Here is a 21,697-nt window from a genome sequence, read left to right on the forward strand (position 1 = left end):
AATAAAACTTGAACCCCATACAAACTTTCATCCCCTTTTTAACCCCCTTAGGAGTTGAATTTCTCAAAATCGCTTCTTATCTCTTGTACACTTTATAAATGTAATCTAGTGTGTAAATTTCAACTTTCTATCTTTTGTAGTTTCGGCTCCGCGTAGCAAAAATCTCCAACCAAATTTTTCACCTTTTTACGTTTTTCTTGTAAAATTACTATGAAATTGAAAAAACAAATATCAGCAATGAATTCTACGTCTTTGGTTTATACGAAAATGATACCAAACTTGCCCTAGTACCCACCAGGATCAGAGTAGATTTTTTTTAAAGATGACGGATGGCGGCCGTCTTTGTACCCCACCCTCCCCCCCACTTCACGCTAGAAATGCTTAGAATTACTCAAATATCAGATGTGATGAAGCTCATAGCTTAATAAAATTTTTTTGGGTCATGTATGGCAGCGTTACATAACTGACTCCAGTATCGTCCTATCATTAGCTATACAAATGCATAAGGATTTACTATGTTGATAAAGGCACAGAAAATACCCTGGCCCTCAACAAACTCAATAGATGCATCTTTAAGAACTCTGGGAATCTTAAAGGATTACTCACGCTAGACCGGCCGAGGCGTCCGAAATGTAATTTTCTATGACGGCTGATCGGTGATCTCGTGGTGCTTTCCATAGAAAACGAAATGCCGCAAGCTCCGGCTCGGCTCCGGCCCGGTCTAGCGTGAGTCATCCTCTACTTACACCAGGAACACGACCCTACATATAACACATATATAGGTACGTAGCAGTGCTATTCTGGCTATAGTCTATAACTAATGTGTGTTTTGTATTTGCACAAATAAATATGCTTTGGTCTGCGATTACCTTTAAGGTCTATTTTTACGTAAAAAAACAACAGAAATATCACTCAACTTGAAACACATTAAGTCCAAATAAAACCAAAACAACGAATGAATGGAGAACACATCTGCAAAGCGGAAGGCAATAAAGCTCGATGAAGCATTATTTTCCGACATTATACCCACTTGTTGCCGGCAAAGTATTCCCGGCCCGTCACGTATGCGACCTTGCGGGGAATTACCGAATATCTCCATTACATGTTTATTTGTTCGGGGATAAATCGTAACTTTTGTGAGCCTTTGTTAATTATAGCGAGATGGGGTAATACATTTATTACACTAGAATATGTAAATGTTTAGTAATTTTTAAATGCAGGAAAATGCAAGCATGATGTTTATTTTTAGTGTCAAACTAGGATACATATAAGTGTATCGTTCACATTTCACGTATCACAATTCCACATTAACTTTTGTAGAACAACTTTGGAGCAAACCTGTGCAACAGTAAGTAACTAGGTAAGTTACCTAGTGTTACCATGTTGAACAGTGTTGCCCTACAAAATTAAACTGCAGTGTGGATGCAATTTATGGCCTACCTTATCGCAAGTGGACACCGTGGCATATTTTACAATTTCCATTTATTGCCATTATTGACATTTGCCATTTCAGAGGTGGTACATATTATGTATGGAGCATTTATTATGCGAGTACGAGCATAGGTATATATAGGATTCAGAATGAGGAGACAGTACTACTTTACTTACCGACATGAGATCATTTACACGTAAGAAGATTGAAAATTGGTCAATTTGTATAGATATTCAGATTATAATTACCTACTTATATCTAAACTAAGTGACTGATTCAACAATTAACATATTAAAAACAACAAACATATATATTGCACTATTTAACTTCATGCATCTAACTTAAAACAAATTGCATTCAAAGACCACTATTTCATCTCGACTTGCTTCCATAACTTTTTGGCTAAAGCATTTGGCACCATTACGCCTTATAGTGCAAAACAATGTCCTAACTTCCAGAATTGCGTCCCCGAAATTGTTTTAAAGAAAACAAAACGTGTTAGCTGAGCCAGCGCTTGGAGATGAAGATGCTAATTTGTCTTGAGAAGAATAGTTATTGTTCGTACAAATATCTGGTAGAAATTCTTGGTGGAATCTCGCTATACATTATTTTGCTTTTTGTTTATAGTTTAAACGAATGTTTCTGGTACCTGATCTATTATTTCTTTACTTAGTGTCACGTAGGAGACTATAAACTATGTGTTAGGTAAGTAAAGCTAAGCACTCTAAGCAGGCCTTACAAACAAGTTAATATTAAAACTAGAAACCAAAATTTGATGGGAATTGAAATATACCTTGCAATAAGGTATGCCCGTGTGGTTGAGTGGCATCAAATTGTATAAACAAATTTTCTATAAATAATGTAAATAATATCAAGATGGGGACTACTTTTGTAATAGTTCAGGTGCAAGTTAACAACTAAAAAGACAATTTATACTAACGTGAAGAGGAAAAGAAAAGTTTCTCACTAATATTCTTTTCGAACGACGAACGAACGTAACAATTTACACGTCATGTGGTAGTTTTGAATCGTCTATTAAAGTAATTTGTACCTTCGTAATTCTTCAAGTTATAGAATATCTAATAATGTCCATTTATACGCTTTATTTCAATGACAAAAGGTAGAAAATTGATTATTGTGTAAATAAGTGGTTCATTTTTTACTGTGAATGTTGACTAGCTTCACACGATTAATATTTTATCGTCGGAAAAAGTCGACTTTTCAAGTATATAATGCTTTTATAATATTACGACGTATGGTGCTAAATTGCTTCTGATGAATGTGGCTGTTTTCAATCGGTTATTATCAATAATAAGGCAATTTTATAAAGTGTCATACGTTTATATTAAACTGATACATAACTTTACTAAGGACACGAGTATTGAAGCTATTCTTATACTCTAATTAGAATATTATTCGATCCAAACAAATCATCACATAGGAAGTTTTGGAAATTGCTATTGGCTAAAAATATAGAAAAAATATATATGTCACTAACATCGTTCGATAGCCTGAATATCAATTAGGTACCAATTTTTATACACAAATAACCAATTTAAAAAAAACTGCAGTTTTTATTTTTAAAATGATTACATATATTCCTGAATACTTTATTAAAACAATGCTTTCCGTGCTAAACTCAAAACAAAACAAAAAAAGAAAAGCAAAACTATCTTCTGCAGCAAAAGAAAAACATTTTCTCTTTGATTGTGCATTGCTTCAGTAGATGCGTCCGTGCGTCCTTTAACTAAACTTATATTATATTGTAAATTATTTATTTATTTAAAAGTGCGCTGTATTTAGTTGCAGTACAGTTTCTTTTTCAATAACACTCTTCACAGACACAGTATGATATTTGGAAAGTAACAGGGACTTGGAAAAAGTTGAAAACTTTGTTTGTTTGTTAGTTCAATGCGAACGAAATCCACTTCATTCCTGGTTCCCTTTAACTGGAAAACAGACAGACTTAGCAACAAACACAAACTAGTACAATTAACCAGGCGTGGCTCACTCCGCGATTTCGTCGCTTTGCTACAGGTAGCTAAATGTAGATCCGTTTCACCCCAATTTTGGGGAAAGCCATAAGCCGCGCGTGGCGCTGTCGCCACCTAGCGGCCATATCTGTGCTGATCGTAACAGACCTTTGTTAGAGAGTGAGTCTTCTGTACCTAGTACTATTATTTATTCTGTGACTTGACTAAAGATAAATCGTCGGGTGACAAGCAAAAGTCACTAACTAACACCATTGAAATTATTGGACAATAAACTGTGTTACAAGTGTAATAAATTGAATATTGTTACTTTAATTTTTTGATAGTACTTAGTGACTTTTGCTTGTCACCCGACGAAATATAAACATGAACCTTTTTGTAGTCTGCGCTGCACAGTCCAGTATCATATCCAGTCCAATATTATCAAGTAAGTGCTGAATTATAAAAGTACTTTAGTTTAGAAGTTAGTGGGTTTACTATCTTTATAGTATCACGTACTTTCACCCTAACATGACTATCCAAAAATAGCACCACGTACCTGAACTTTTAAAAACCACTTTATCAAATTACAGTAAATTCATAATCTAAAAGCCATTAACTTGCCCGCCAGTGTAATGGGAAAGGTAAACAAGCTATAACTCCGTCACGCGTCAAGTTTATCTTTTATCTTGCAATTTGCTGAAACTAATAACTAGTATAACTTGACCTTTATATTAATAACAATCAGTTATACCCAGAGTTCACACTTATGTTGGTTTAGAGGCACGTGCGCGCGCTCTAGTTATGGGAATAACATCACAGCATAGAGTGTACACTTGTGGCAAAATAAACTGAACACCGGGTAACACGTGCAAGCTAAGCTATTGTTTGTGGAAAGTTTAACGATTGATTTATTGTGTAAGTTAATAGAAATAAACATGGGAGGTACAACGCTTTTGTTAAATACATTTACTGTAAGTGCTTTTAATTTAAGTTTCGTAAGTTATAACCATCGAGTTATGGTGAACCGGGGTAGAGGCTTTGCCGAGCAGTGGAACACTCAAATAGGCTAAGAAAACATACAAAACCGACCGGTCTGGCCTAGTGGGTAGTAACCCTGCCTATGAAGCCGATGGTCCCGGGTTCGAATCCTGGTAAGGGCATTTATTTGTATGATGATACAGATATTTGTTCCTGAGTCATGGTTGTTTTCTATGTATTTAAGTATTTATATATTGTATATGTATATCGTTGTCTGAGTACCCACAACACAAGCCTTCTTGAGCTTACCGTGGGGCTTAGTCAATTTGTTATTTATTTAAAAGCCTTTCTCAAGGATGTTACAACAACGAGTCGTGCGTATTCTTCTAACCTGACTAGATCGTCAGTTCATCTTGGATTTAAATTGTTAACCAAGGGTTGTAAGTGACACAATGCACATTACCCCCGATATAAGTATTATGGTGCTCGAACGGAGTGAAGAGATATCTTCATTTGCAAAGTGACTGTCCCAACGGGAGACACGAAAACAAATTATTTAGTCAGCAAAAAATACCTCGCAAAATAACCACAGCCTCGTTACTTTTTATCCATTCAGCCGAAGAAAAGAAAAAAGACTGCAAAGAAACTCGTGCTATTATTTGCCGTTTGTAAACTCCGCCCACTTAAATAATTCACTGGAAATATCGCGCTGGTCAACTAACGTCAAACAGTACTGATATAGAACACGATAATTATTGACAGTCTGACGGGAGCTGTCGAAGCTATCAGCGGCTATAAATACAGGTCATTATGGTGGGAAATTATGAGGTGAGTCGTCACATAAAGGGGAGACAAATACACGGGTTAGCCTGTATCGCCTTGAACATATACGAACTATTAGTTGTACATAGGTACCGTAAAATTAGGTAACTATTAGTACTAATACAACTTTGGTCCAGTTTTACATTTATTTTGTTGCTTAGATATAGATATACTAAGTATAAGCGAAAATTAAATTCACCTACCGAATACAAGTAGGTACGAGTATAAACTGAAATAAATGTCATATGCTAAGAAAAAGTGACCAAGGCCTCCAGTGCCCCAGGCTGGAATCGAACCAGCGTCCTCTGCTATCGCAAAAATATTTCCTGGAAAATAATTTAATTTGTTCAAATACTTCATTGTAGGTACGAGTATAACAAACAATTATTGTTTATTAATTAATTAATGCCTAATATAGGTTAAACAATTATTCAACAATTTTACCTAATGATTTGTTCTGTCCAAACTGTATCTCTATTAGGCGTAGCCTATCAGACGTTTTCAAGTTTTAAATCCACCTACATTTATTATACATAGGTATGTAATGTAGGTACTAAAAATTGTGTTCTTCTACACACACTATTCTCAAAACTACACTAGGTATGTCCTAATAGTTTAAAAGTAAGCAAACTAGTAACATTTTCAATTAGTACTAAAACTTAGTATACAGGTTATAACACTGTAAACTCTCGCGAAGGCAAAAACACAGCGCCATTCGGGAAACGATTTAGAGATTCACTAGATATTAAATAGTAAAGATATGTAACGTTCCACGGCATAAAACACCATTGCCCTGGCTGAATATTGGAGCGGCGTTAATAATATCGTAAGCGCTAGCTGCCATAAGGTACCTTTAGCCGTGGAACGTCACATAACTTTACTATTTCATATCTAGTGAATCTCTAAATCATTTCCCGAATCGCGCCGACAATGAAAGTATCAGGCGTATTCGGGAAACGAGATAATTGCAAGATTAGAGACGAACTAGAGATTTTTGGGATATACATTAGATATCGACTAGATGTGACTTGGATATCTAAGTCATAACTTGTGGATATCGTTCAATAGGACGTCCAGAATCGCGGAAACGTTAAATTCGACATATCTCCCTTACAATATCTTTAAATTATCCATATCGTAACTTCTTGATGTCTAATAGATATCTAATTCATTTTCCGAATCGAGCCGTATATCGCGGTAGACCCGTTTGTGTAATTAAATAAGTATACAGGTTGTTTTGTGTTAAACTAAATTATAAATAATCCATGAAACACTATCGCATACATATTCCATTGTGTTATTCACTATTACACCAAACCTTAAGCTTTCCGTTCTATATTTAATTCTATCTTGTAATTGTTGAAGGGTTGACAAACGGTCGTGTTGCACCAGATGGTTCCCACGGTGTCCTTTGTCCGGTCTATTTATAGAGACAACCCTAGTAAACACACGCGAATCGTAGGCTTACAGTAATTGGTAGTTTAGATTTATTTATACTGAGGTTTACTTGATTTCATGAAATTGGTAGAAACAGTGGAGACGTTGTTACATAGTGGGGTAGACTTAGTATTAATAGACAAATTATTTAATTACCGATGAACATACATGAGTACAATTTTAGAAAACAGTCTGTTTGTTCGCTAAAGGTAGTTAAGAAAGCTATTGTAACGCAACCAGCCTTATAGAAATCCCTCCACTGGGGTCGGACTTTGGATGATCTAGCTAGCTTAATTATAGACATATTAGGCTTTTTAATTTTATCGTTTTTACTTTTTTTAGATAGTAAATTTTAATCTTGTAGTTATTTTTAATTTATTTTAGGTTGCAGGTCTTTCAAATAGAGATATAAAACATCTAAATAAGAGATCAATGCCACAATCACAAAATATTTTAAAAATGTTAAGGCGATATGATTCGACTCATCAACGAATCTGAGGGGGTGAGGTGCGCGGCAAACCGTGAAGCCCCGCCCGCGCGTCCCGACCCGCTCGACGAGCTCGTGAGCGCGCGCTGTGCGCGGCGGCGATAGCAAACGGGTCACAGTATAAGGATCTTACGATGGCAGTATTTTAACCATACCGTGCAAGGGTCACGTTTTTATAGTTTTTATTGTATATGTATGTATTTTTTTCATTACGTGTTTCTGATCATTATATTTAGAATTATTATTTTTACAGAGCCATGTGCACTTATTATTTAGTGATCGGTAACAACGTTTTAATTTAATGGCAGCGTAGTAGAATTAAAGTACCGAAAGGAAACAAACATTTTTAAGGTGACGGTCAATTAAGGTAAGGTATTGTTCATATTAAGGTAAGGTATAGGTAGGTAGGTAGGTAGGTAGGTAGGTAGGTAAGGTAGGTAGGTAGGTAGGTAGGTAGGTAGGTAGGTAGGTAGGTAGGTAGGTAGGTAGGTAGAACCTTAATCAATCGGGGTGAGAGATAAGCATTTTACTCTTAAATACGACAACCTGATAAGAAAACGCAAACATAATCGAAGAGTTTGTATACTACATTGTAAAACACCGGTTGAGTAGAGAGTAATTTTTTTTATATGACAAATGGTATTCGGTTTTTGAGTATCGAGGCATACCTAAATAAAGAACACTATTCAATAAATTTCAGCAAATCGCTTGAATACATCCCGAAAAACAATACATTAAAGAAAAAATTTATATTTATATAAATTTATGATTATGATGATGAAATTGCACGCTTGACGGGCCTGGCACGTTGCATGCGATCCAAAGCCGGGCGCCTTCGGCACCCTCATACTAAAAGCGTAACACTATACATCCCCATACTGTGTCAATCCAAATAAATAATTTCTGATTTTCAAAGGAGTCAAAGAGCACGAAGGAATATAATCATTTTGCAGATCTGACGTAGGTATATCAGTAAAGGTGAAATACTGTAAATATATCATACTTACATACTCACAATTATATTATCTAGGAATATAATATTATTTACCTACATTGAAATTGGTTGCTGACCTAGTGAAAATACTGAAATATTTTAACTGTTGATGTAGTAAAGCTAGGCGCTTTTAAACACCTCGTAAAGTATTAGATGCTTCTGTTATCAGAAAGTGTGTTTTTATAGCACTTAGTGACTTTTTCTTACGTTTCATATGCTTTGTTTCCCATTGTTTGTAAATGGTAAAATCACGTGACCGCGCGGAACACACTGACGCAGGTCCGTCCTCTACAAGCGCTGCCGCGCGACTGAAGAGGGCGTAAGTGCGTTCGCGAGTGATGGCGCTTGCGGATTTAGTAGGTATTGAAACATAGAAATTATTTTAATGATGTTACCGAGACAAAGTGATCCAAAACATCTAGATTATCTTATTACCTATACATTTATGTAAAAAACAAGTCAAAAAAGTTTGTATTGTAGCTCTGGTTTTGATTTATTGTTAAAAAAAGGCGTAACTTTGGAATTTTTTTCTATCGAGCAAAGTTTATCTAATCATGTTTTTGAGATCCAAAACGTATCTGCCAGATCCTTAAGTATAAGATATATTTTTTTCACAATTTTAAAACATTGTTTCTTATATTTCTAATGGATTCAAAAAACTGGTTCGCTTAGCTCCTACGGAAAAAGCACGCCTTAAAGCTTTTCATTTTCACAGTTAATTAATTCTTTTGCTGAACAAAATGTTATGAACTGCCGATCTGCAATACAATGGCTGCTTCTGATGAGTAGGTAATGATCAGTAAGGCTAATTTCCACCTTTCACCAAACATACACAGCAAAGCATCCATTCCACCAGTTTTGGCAGTCCACAGGGAGCCGTTTGATTACACGTTTCGTTATCAATGTTTTACGGCGTATACGCAACGCACATGTCATAAATTTAAAGCGTCATAAAGTACGTTTATTTAGTACTGTGTGTTCACGGAAAATATGGCACGTTTGATTTTATGCAAGAGAGGATGTTAATTGCATTGTTTATTAGTAAAATTAACTCGTAAATAATAGGTTATCTGATTGTACAGTCAAGGGTAAAAATATGGATGCACAAATCATACTCAAAAATATGTCAGCGAATTAAGAACCATGGGACATATTTTTGAGAAGTTATATGCACCCATATCTTTACACTTGACTGTTAGTTGTAACTTATAACAGTTATAACACTTATAACATATTTGAGGGGTATATTTTTTTTCTGGTTCCCATGAGAAACTTTATTTAGATCTAAAAACGTATTTAGTAGAAAGGCAAATAAATAACTTATGAACTAGATATATCTATAAATAATACTAAATTAAAACTAACAACCCTAAATATGTATATCTAAAATAAAACAAAGAATATAAAAACTACTCAAAGAGGCCTCCCCGCGTTACCCCCGGCGCAAAGTTGCCCATCACACTCGCCGCGTTACCGCGTTGAATTGGGATGGACAGCCTTTGCACCAGGAAAAACCTGGAGCGCGGGTCAAGGCCCCTTTCTTGCATGCGGCGACCTACTTCCCTAAGGAAGGTTTTTGCCTCACCACACCAACACCCCGACGTCTCTACGGCTACTGGGACAAACAGGTAGTTGGTGAGTGCTGATTTATTGTGTTCTATTGATGTTAATGTTGAAATATTCGTTGCTTTAAAAAAACTCTGCAAAAACTGAAAAGTTAGTACCTATAATAAGGTCTGCAAGTTCATATTTTATTTCGCAGCTATAAATGGTCAATTTCATATTTCCCAATAGATTTCCTAATATGCTAAATATGAAAGTGTATCGTTAAAGCCAGAGCTAATAACTGTTAAAATAATGTATTTTACGAGTCCATTTTATAGTATAGTTTATGACGACCGCTAACTATTATCAAATCCCGAGGCAATTGTGCGGGAATCAAATGAATTGGGAATGGCATATGAAATTGGGCGGGGAAATGATAATGATTATCATAAATAGATGTGCTTTTAGATCATAATAGTTACTACTCATGGCTCTATCGCAAAAAGCAAAGTTACTTCTATTGTACTTTACCTTAATACTTACTGTAGGTTATTGACAGCAATATAAAAAGAAGAAAGTTTTCTAACAATATTTTCATATCAACATTATTTCGAGACTCCCATTTTTTGTATTTATTCACTCGGTTACCTTCACCTAAATGCGTTCACCACCATGTCCCCCGATTTCACACCTAAAGCCCCTATAAATATCCAGGAATTTATAAGTTCTTAAATATCAGAACCATCCATCATAAGTGATGTATTACCACGGGTTCTCGACTGTGTCACGTGAAAAATGACAGGAGCAGATCTAGCCAATTATAATGCAACGCGAGACGGAATGGTTGGACATCAGGGTTATTCGTGTAACCAGACGAGTGAGTCGAGCGGTGAGATAAACCCGTGTACCTGAGAAGTATAACATGAAATAGATAATTAAAATGCAACGCGAGACGGAATGGTTGGACATCATGTTTATTCATGTAGCTAGACGAGTGAGTCGTACCGTCAGACAAACCTGTGTACCTGAAAAGTATAACATGAAATATTACCTAGATAATTAAAATGCAACGCGAGACGGAATGGTTGGACATCATGTTTATTCATGTAGCTAGACGAGTGAGTCGTACGGTCAGACAAACCCGTGTACCTGAAAAGTATAACATGAAATATTACCTAGATAATTAAAATGCAACGCGAGACGGAATGGTTCGACATCAGGGATATTCGATAGCTGGACGAGTCGAGCGTTCAGACAAACGTGTAACTGACCCGTGTAACTGAAAAGTATAACACGAACATATTACCCAGATAATTATAATGCAATGCGATACGCAGTGAATTTGGACATCATGTTTATTCGTGTAGCTGGACGAGTCGAGTGGTCAGATAAACGTGTACCTGACCCGTGTAACTGAAAAGCATAACACGATCATATTAATAATTAAAATGCAATGCGAGCCAGAGTGTGGGCTTGGACATTAGAATATTCCTATAGCGAGTTAAGCACGGGTGAGTCAAACGGTACACGTGATAAAAACAACAAAAGTAACAGAGACCTATGCACAGCAGGCAACTATGTGAACTATGATTCAACGCGAGATGGATAGATGATTGTATATTAGATTAGAGGATTATTGTAGGGATGGTGCCGGTGAATCGAATGGTGAGATAAATAAAATAATTTAAGCATCATTACATCGTTAGAAGTAATGCACACATCTGAATTAGTTTTCCATTGAAGTACCTACTTAAGATCTTTCTGGTGTTCATAAAGCTTATTGAGTTTACATGATGATGATGATGATGATCCTTCCGGCCGATTTCGACCATGGCGACCACTTCGACTCCTAGTTAGCTCGGCGCTCGTGCGCCCGAATATGGCTGACATAGCCGATCTTGGAGGTGAACCTCCGCGCACATTGAGGGCAAGTGAGAACACCAGCCACATAGTGGTAGTGAATGGAAGCACATACACACATATATTATGTGAGTTTACATATAAGACTCTGAAAGGGCATTCGTTATACTGTTTTTTTTTTCAAACTGGAAGGGTAGATGACATGTAGCTTTATGAACACCAGAAAGATCTTTCATAGGGCCGACATACTATGAACACCTACCTGTCGACTTGAAAAAGGAAACTAATGAGGAAACGTTTAGACGCAGACTGAAGAGCCTTTTGTTGGAAAAGGAACTTTACTCCGTAAAAGAATATATACAAATAATTAAATAAATATTGAACATAATTAGTTAGTGGATATTGATGCGTACTATACAGTAGGTACTAGATATATTTAATAAATTGTTTTTATTATGTTATTTTTATTTTTAATTATTCTTATTGACATCATTTTCTATGATCTGTACTTTGTAGTACTGAAACTGATTTAATTTTTCTATTGACATTGTTTTATTTTTAAATATTTTACTATTGTGACATTTTGACGTTTTTTAATTTATTTCTATTTGCATTGTTTTGATTTGTTATGTACTAATTTTATTTTATTTTATATTTTGATGTTCTATTCTAATTCTTATTATTATTCTAAAAAACGATCTTCATATGACAAGTAGTACAAGCTGAAATGTTATATTTTACCTGTATGAAAATTGTATATTGAGATAAATAAACTAAACTAAACTAAACTAAACATGATAGATGTGAATTCAAGACAATTTTGACACTAAGTATTGGCATTTTAAGGTTATAAGTTATAAATTGTATGGAGATGACATCTATCATCTTACCCTATCAGTTTGAAAAATAATATACTAGTTGGGTGACTGGTTGGTTCGAGTGCCGGACTCTTTTAAATTTTAAAGCGATTGTAATACTAAACATCGCAACTCACGTGACGGTCCGGCGAGTTGTTCATCAATTTCATCATGGCAACACTGACTGATGCGTTTTAAACGCCAATTTGTAAAAGTTTGTCAGATTAATGGCGCCCAGCGCTCTTATGGCGTTTATGTTAAAGGTTATTTTTGACAAACGGGTCTCGAGTGTCATTTGAGTTATTTATTATGACATGTTACGGCTTCATTTGTAACTTGGCTAGTCTAATTTGTAGCATGCTATTTTTATTGAAATTTAATGTCGTGTTGGTTTTCGTGTATAGGTAAGGTCATTACTTATAAGGATGGCTAGCATATAAAATTTTTGGTTGGGATATCTATCATAGGGGGAAAACTCTCGTATTTAAATAAGTATGTCACGCTCAAACACAGTGAGAAAAGAAGAGCTTCGCTCCTTTTGCTCTTGTGTACAAAATGCAAGACGAGAAGCGACGTATGAGCTTGCTGACAATATTACCTGATAGACGGTTTTTTCCACATTGACTTTAATTTAGGAATCTTCCTGATATCATTTAGTTGTAAAAATATTTTCAAATCTAGATGACAAAATACCACATATTCTATGGTGTTAGTTGTTACTCATCATCATATATTTAAGAGTATGACTCTTGTCGGTGGAGCATTTTCCATGTTTGGCTTTGCCTTCTTCTTAGTTATTACTAGAGGACTGAATATTATCCTATTACACCTTATTAATTTCTTAAATTGTTTTCCTGTGACTTCTTCATTCCTTCCTGGGGCCTTACCACGATGTCTTTATTGCGATTCTGTTTAGGACCTTTACTGAATTGCTAAAGGACGGAGCTATATAAGTCGCATAACTTCGTCCCTTAGCACTCAGTTTAGATCCTAAACAAAATGGCAATAAGGACATCATAGTAAGTTACCCCCGTACGTTATTTTCGGTATTTTATATCACACTTGTAATTTACAGCCACATTTTAGTACATAAATCCCAAGACCTAAATAGCGAAGGGAGTTGTCATCCCTCATTACCATGTACAACAGATCCGTGACCCACATAGCGACGGGCACAAATGGACGGCATGCGTCTTCGTTAGAACACGTACGTAGCCTGAGAACTTCTATTGTGCTTTTGTTTGTTTTTGCATTTTTGTCCAATTTTGTTGTTTTTGCAATATTGTCCGCATATCAGCGACATTTCTTTTTCATACCTATATATTCAATTATTTAACTCCTAACTGTATTTATCTATATTTCGCTGACGCCGTATTTCATCATTATCCCTCATTACCATACAACAGCTCAGTGGCTCATTGACTCACATAGCAGATGGGATGCGTATTCGTTAGAACACTTAGCCTGAGAACTTTTGCGTATTGTACTGATATTTGTTTTTAAATAGTTCAATAGGTACATAGATAGTACATAAAGTACAAGACCTAAATAGCGAAGGGAGTGGTCATCCCTCATTACCATAATATATAACAGCCCAGTGACCCACATAGCGACAGGCACAAATGGACGACACGCGTCTTCGTTAGAACACGTAGGAAGGCTGGAAACTTCTATTGTATATATTATTGTTTGTTTTTAAATAGTGCAAGGAAGTTTTTATGAAATATTTTGTAACGAAAATTTTACAATTATATTTTGTACGAGCAGGAGACCTCAGATAGTTCGACGTTCGCCAAAGACCAAGTAAGCTTGGGTCGTATCGTACATCTATAAGTGTTATAAAGCATTGGACCCTTTCTTCCCCAATAGTAACCATACATATTTATTACAACTACGCCCTTTTAGCACCTATACCTTACAAATCGCACTAAACCTGCCATAAACTACGCCATAAACCGACTTCAAGTACGTTTTATTGATATTATCCCTTTAACAGCAAGGCAACACTAAACAGCTTATTTTACTCACAAAATTCCGTCACTTACGTCGTTTCTCTTTTGTGCTAGAAGAGTAGGCAAGTATGTAGAAACACAAAGTCCTAACTCCTTCACAAGGTTTCTTTGGTTTATGTACCGTGGAAAACTCGTGCAATAATAAAGGTACCACACGTATTAACTTTACTTACTGCTGTTTTTTTTTTCATAGCCTATGTTGTGTTTTGTGTTACTAGTGTCGTTACCCGGTTTTGACATATCGCTGGCCCAATATTACAAGGTAGTTGAGTCAAGATAGTTGAAATTCGACTTAGCGCCACTTGTACCATCCCACTAACCCAGGGTTAAGCGGTTAAACCTGGAGTAAACATAGTTACCAGTACAATTTGATACAGGGTTAACGGTTTAACCGCTTAACCCCGGGTTAGTGGGATGGTGCAAGTGCCCCTTAATGTCACTATGACAATGTTCAAATTTCAATTCGATAAAAGTGAAACTTAATAGAACTCTGTAATATTGGGTCAGCAATATGTCGCGCTGCAATACTGCTGCAGTAATGATGATGTAATCTGAATCCAAACGGTACCTACCTATAAGATACCTGTTGCCCTTATGGACTATGGTGTAGTAAAAAACGTGAAAGAAAACTGACTTTCTGGATAAAAAGCAGAGGTCAATTTATAAAAGAAAATACTACTGCACTTAGTCATCACTTTGTTTGCCAACCAGAATAATTGAGATCTAATTATACGATACGAGTATAATCACGGCACCCCACACATTTAAAATGAAGACACAACTTTGCCATTCTTCAGCGCTCCCAATCACCCCATTTATTTCACCATTACCCTAATATCCACTACAAAAATTGCTAAATAACCCCATACGAACGCCTTTGCAGATATGTACATACATATCCTTATTACAAAGGAATATGGTTTAAATTAGTAACACATCTTTGACGTCTACCATACAGTGACACCCCACCGCTGCAACCATACGATAAGACACCCAAATTGATGTTTGAACTGTCATTAATTCCCCGCACGTCAGATGTCGCTCCAGTCTATTATTTTTGACACATACGACTGTCATTTGTCGTTAAAATGATTTATGTTTGTCTAATCGACTGTACGTTGAACTTTCATGCTATAAAAGTATTAGTTTATTGGAATAATTTGTTTCGTTTCAATAACAAGTTATTGTATAAGAGTTGTATAAAAGCATTATTACAGACTTATTGAACTTTACTCTTTAGATATTAAAGTGATCATTGTTAAATTAAATAAGACCCGGTAATTATGCATAAAACAAACACGTAAGACTCCTTAGATTTAGATGTAGTCATACGTTTGAGTAGAAAATATAAGTGAGGGTAATTTCTACGTTCAAAATAAAGTTCGAATATTCTAGAGTAATCCTTAATTACAGGTAGGTTACAGTCTTTGTTTCATTAGTTACCTGTGTACTTACTCTTATTACCTACTCGTGTTTTATAGACTAAATACCGAAGTTATTTAAATAGTTAATTATGCTTACTAATAATTCGGAGGATGTTCTATAAGCCAACGATTACCTAAATATTCTACAAGAATGATTTAGATTATTTCAATAACTCAAAAATAAATGTCGTCCAAATCGGATTAATTTGACAAAGAAAACCTTTCTCAGAGTACGAAAATAACAGTTGATTGACTGGTTCCCAACAGACATTTCTGATAAATAGAAATCTTTACATGAACAAGGATGCTGTTTATGTTTCCCGAACAAAGGCCCGCTTACACTAAACACTACTGACTTTCGCATGTATCTCACGTCCCCGCATTTCTAGATATCCAACAATATCACAACTATGCAGCCTTCATTCCATCATGCACTGACCATTATTCAGCCACTGCACTTATCTGACAGCTTGTTTTATGTCTCAATTCCGTATGCATTGCACAGTGGAGTTTCTTTTATCTCTAATAAGATTTTCATTCTGATCTGGCAGTAGGTAGTCCCTAAAGTAATAAAGTAGTGGCGGGTGCACTATAATTGTTTCCATTGTTGGATGGCGAAAGTTGGGTGTTGGAAAGCGAATTGTTAGTTGGGAAAGTGAATGTTTAGGGCTAGAAGTGAATAAAGAAGTAGCTAGACTTAATTACTCAATTGATTTCTAGCTTTATTTAATTTAATATTATCTTCTTTTATTTTTGTATCTAGCTAAATTACGAGTTCGATTTATTATTATTATTATTCAGAGCCCACTGTGTCCCACTGCTGGGCAAAGGCCTCCCCCCTCTTCTTCCACTCGTCTCTGTTTGGTGCTATAAGTATCTGGCCAGCCTCTCAAGAAGGAGTCCAGGTTATCCCGCCATCGGCGACGAGGCCTGCCGGCTCCCCAGTTAGACTCGTAGGGCTCCCACTCTGTGGTTAACTTCTTGGCCCAGAAGTCGTCCGGCATTCGGCAGACATGACCAGCCCAGTCCCATTTTAACTTAGCCGCTTTCCTAGCTTTTCAATTTATAACAGAGTTTTTAATATCCTCAATGACGATGAAAGAAACCCGTGGAAACGAATATAAAATGTTGACCAATGGTAGTCATTTTATGAATGTTACATTAATATAGCTGTATATAGCTTACTAATTATTATATATCCCTATTTACTACAAGTTGTTTAAAAGATAAAATACTATGAAACAATTGTGTAGTAACACGAAAAGCTAAGGCGTGTTGTCCTTAAAGTATTCAAGGAAAAATATAGTCTTACACTTTGCCGTACCGTCTCAACAAACGGACACGCACTCACATACGTCGAATTTGTAGAACAAATATAAATGGTTGAGGGTAGATCAGGGGTAGATAATTACATTTTTTGATCTCCGAAGGCAGGGGTCGTCAATGCCTTTGTGACGTATCAACAGTTGTGAGAGGTTTTGTGCGGAGGTGACGCAAGTCAAACGCAATACGGTATTGGAATGTTTTTGGGAGGAAATTGGAAACAAGTTGACATGTCATTTACCGATCCACTAGGAAATAAGAGATTGATTGGATGATATTCTCTTTGTTTATTGGTTTTGTTATTTCTATTGTTGATAATGATATTTTTCTCGAGCATTATTAACAAATTCTCAGTATCTATTGTTTTTGTTGCCAAAAAACAATACTGAGAATTTGTCATTGCCATTGCCTTATTTTATTTTGACTTTTTATGCCAAAATTAAGGTATATAAAAATTAAGTAGGTACTTGAGCTTTTACACGATAATATCATATAATATAAATATAATTCCTTTTCACATAAGTAGGTACAGATATTCAGTATTTTCAACGAATATCTATTTCTCGTGTGTGTTTTATAAAAAAGGGAAATCGTTCCGTTATTTACCCATAAAACCGGTTATACCTTTAAAAATAAAAGCCTTTTTGGCAACGCGTCCTCTAGTTTCAATAGTATCGTATTCAGACTCCATTAGCAGAGAAACTCGATCCAGTTTGATAACACATAAGTAATAAGTTGTCTTTGTTGCTTTAATGAGATTATCGGCTCGATTCGGAAAACGAATTAGATTTCTACTAGACTTCAACAAGTTACGATATGGATAATTTAAAGGTATTTGTAAGATAGATATGTCAAATTTGACGTTTTCGCGATTCTGAAGGTCCTTTTGAACGATTTCGACAAGTTATGACTTAGATATCCAAGTCACATCTAGTCGATATCTAATGTAGATCTAGTTGATCTCTATATCGTCTCTAGATCTTGTGATTATCTCGAAATCCGAATAGGCCTGTATATCTAAACTGTGTCATGGTGTTCTGGGTGGATAAATTAATGTGTAGCAATTTGGTGGTTTGGTATTGTATTCATAGTTAATCCTTACTGATATTATAAATCAATACACCTTATAAAAAACTACCTGATTCGAACTTTAAAATACGTCAATTAATAGATCTAAAAACGATATGGATTAGATGTGTCAGTGTCAAAAGTGACGTTTTTGTTTGAAGAAACTTGACATTTTGAGACTAACATCGAATCCATATCGTTTATAGATCTATTAATTGACGTAAAGTAAAGTTTGAATCGGGCCGGAAGTCCCCCGCCGCCTCTCTCTTTGTCTGTATGTATATTCGCGATAAACTACTGAACGGATTTTCGTGCGGTTTTCACTTAACGGTAGAGTCATTCTTGAGGAAGGTTTATGTGTATAATTTGTTAAGATTTTGAGAGCCCCGTGCGAAGATCGCTAGTGCTAAATAAATAAATATGTATTATACAACATTCTGACACAAATCGACTAAGTCCCACAGTAAGCTCAAGAAGACTGGTGTTGTGGGTATAGTGGGCCGGCCAACGAAAGAAAAGTCTTCTAGAAATTGATTTTCGCTCATGTCGTCCCGGATATGGGTGAATATGATATCGATGCATTCAGTGTAATGCCCTGAACCCAAATATATGAGATGACAAGCGCGAAAGTGGTGGGGGTCGTTGCTGTGACATCATAAAGTCGGCAGTACAAACTTTTTTTTTGTTTTCGTGTAAACATGCAATGTGTGATACCAAATGAAAGGGCTTTGTGAGTAGATCACAAATATATAAATAACGTACTCTAACATTTTCAATACTTGGTCTAACAAATTATTAAAAAACGTTCAAAAGTTTTACAATCCTTGTCATCTCATATATTTGTGTTCAGGGCATTACACTGAGTGCATAGATACTATATTCACTCATATCCGAGACAACATGAACGAAACCTAACCTAAAGCCTGAAAAAACGGCCCTCTAATACAACTGACCAACTCTCAGTACCTAGACTTCAGTCGCCAGGCACAGCACCCACTTGGAGAGTGTGCTCTATATTGCCCTCTCTCTACTTTCCAAAGAGTAGAGACCAATAAAATTATATAAAATTTAAATGTAATAATCTTCTGATGAAATTCAAATCATGTCGTTATGTAACAGATCGTATGTAGATATTAAATACGAGAATTATCAATATTCTGATTGTGAAATGTCGTCACGTCTCAAATATATGGAACGTCTTTGCTTAGCGATACGTAAAAGAATTCTTACGAACGATATGAGTCGTAATGTGATGTAAAATAAAAGGGTGTTTCCAGAAAAGAGGCAACATTGATGATATCCTTTTTAGCCTTACCGTCTTATATGTATCTATCGGCGCGATTCGGGAAATGAATTAGACATTCACTAGATATGAATAGTAACGATATGTGACGTTCCACGCCAAAATAATATTGCAGCGGCTTTAATAATAGCGTAAGCGCCAACCGCCATAGGGTACCTTTTCTCTTGGAACGTCACATATCGTTACTATTTCATATCTAGTGAATGTCTAATCCATTTCCCGAATCGCGCCGAATGTTTTGTTTAACCGTATTGTTAAGATCTACGTATACGTCCGCATTTTGATAACAATGATAACAGTACGGCTACCATCAGTTTGGCATTGACATAAACGCTATCGTGAACGTAATTTACTTTCTACGCATCTCGCTCGTACTGACATGTTAGTGCGAAAGAGATATATACTGCCGTGAACTATGAAACTTCCCATACAATTAATATACTGCCGTATTCGAACTTCAAGATATTCACAAGAAACGACACGTACTAGATCCATTCTAGATACGTTATAGTTTAGATATCAACTAGTACTCTTTTGCAGCGCAATTCGGGCAACCAATGTCACTTTTACGTTACATAGAGTAAGATATCTATTAGATGTGAATTGGATCTCTAAGTCATAATATATCCTGTGGAAATCGTTCAAGAGTATCCCCAGAATCGCGCAAATGACAAATTTGACAGGTTAGATCTTAAACATATTGTTATCGTATCTAAGATATCTAATAGATGTCTATTTCAAAATCCGAATCGGGCCCATAGAAAGAGGTGTTAATTTATTTGAATTTATGCTTTAACGGCTAACGGCTATCGTAGGAAGTCAAAAATGAGAAGTTTTTCAGAACAATAAAAATATTTATTCAAATTGTTCGTACCTAAGTAGCTTTAGCGCAAAATAGTTGCATACTATAGAACTTAATTATAATTTTGAGTTACCTTACTTGCAACATACTCGTACTTATTATAAGCTGCAACTTAAGGCTTTATTAAGCATTTTGTTCTTTTCTTTTCCACGCGCAACTTTCCTATCAGAATACCAATACTATGACAACTAGTCTTCTAATAGTGTATATATTATGCTCTCTGTAGATTCATAAGATATAAAGTTATCATAAACAACATAGTTCTAAGTATCAAATAGTTACGATGAACAGCGCGGACAACTTGCCAAGTCTCAAGACTTAGACAAGTGCAATTTCTAATCAGACTCACCGAGCAATTTCATCACTTCAGCCTGGCTGATGAGCACGTTGAGATGGCCCGTTGCCAATGGCAACGCCAGCCAGACCGCCCAGACGATAACAAGTCTCTTCAACGCCATCACAAACACTTACAGTTCAATAATTCCATCAAATTCAATCTTAATTTCTTTAAAGTCACGTTGTATCCATGTTGCGTGAAACCCCGTTTCCAACATGGCAGAAAAGTCAATCAAAAACAAAACACGCCTAATCCATTTCGAATTCGAAATCCGAACGCTTTTCGCGGATTTTTCGTAACGGAAACTTAGTCCGGGAGCGGTAAACCCCAGCGGGATACGCTGAGGACGTCGGACGCCGCACTGCCGCTTTGAAACGCTTTCCGTGCCAACAAGTTACTTACTGTCATGCGCACTGTACAACCCTCTCGCAGTTTGAACAAGGACTCATACTATATATATACATTGCTGCATTTAATACACTTAAAAAGAAAACGCTGTAGGAAAGAAAGCAGTGGATGCGAAGCGTTTAGAACTGTATCAGAAAATGTTTAAATTTTCAGGCTTTCATTGAAAGCGACTTGTGTTTTAAAGGGAATTAATTGAGTTTGTCTCAAGGGAGTTTCCGTTTTGCATTACGCCCGCTTGGCGAGTACTAATAAAATTAAACTCTATTTTCTATGCAGATACTGTTGAGTTTATTTAGCGTGACATCGTGTACGAGTGGCGATAAATTGATTTGTTTCTGCGCTTCAATATTTTGCATTAGATGCCTAATAGGGTTAAAAGGGGCACTTTGCTGCATCCTAAATACGTTAGAACCCTAGGGGCTCTAGGAGACTAATTATTACTTGGTAACATGTGCAAATACGGGGTTGATGTAAATACAAACTTTCACGAAATACTATACCTATTAAAGCTGGAACCAAATCTGATTTAGTCTTAAAAAATGTGTAGAAGTTAAATTTTAGTCCATGACTGTCCT

General features: G+C 36.0%; 1 protein-coding gene across 2 annotated transcripts in view; it reads right to left on the minus strand.

The window, feature by feature from the left end:
- LOC134679896 (tyrosine-protein kinase Drl) overlaps positions 1–21,139 on the minus strand; it is a 67,473-nt gene extending 46,334 nt beyond the window's left edge. Inside the window, exon 1 of one of the 2 annotated variants that reach the window (XM_063538825.1) lies at positions 20,727–21,139. In XM_063538825.1, coding sequence (XP_063394895.1) covers positions 20,727–20,835 — 109 coding nt within the window. In that variant the 5' untranslated portion in view covers positions 20,836–21,139. The remainder of the gene's footprint in view (positions 1–20,726) is intronic. The other variant, XM_063538827.1, reaches the window with a different exon arrangement.
- Between the last annotated feature and the right edge of the window lie 558 nt (positions 21,140–21,697).

Source organism: Cydia fagiglandana, chromosome 3 (genome assembly GCF_963556715.1).
Source record: "Cydia fagiglandana chromosome 3, ilCydFagi1.1, whole genome shotgun sequence".
NCBI classification, from domain to species: domain Eukaryota; kingdom Metazoa; phylum Arthropoda; class Insecta; order Lepidoptera; family Tortricidae; genus Cydia; species Cydia fagiglandana.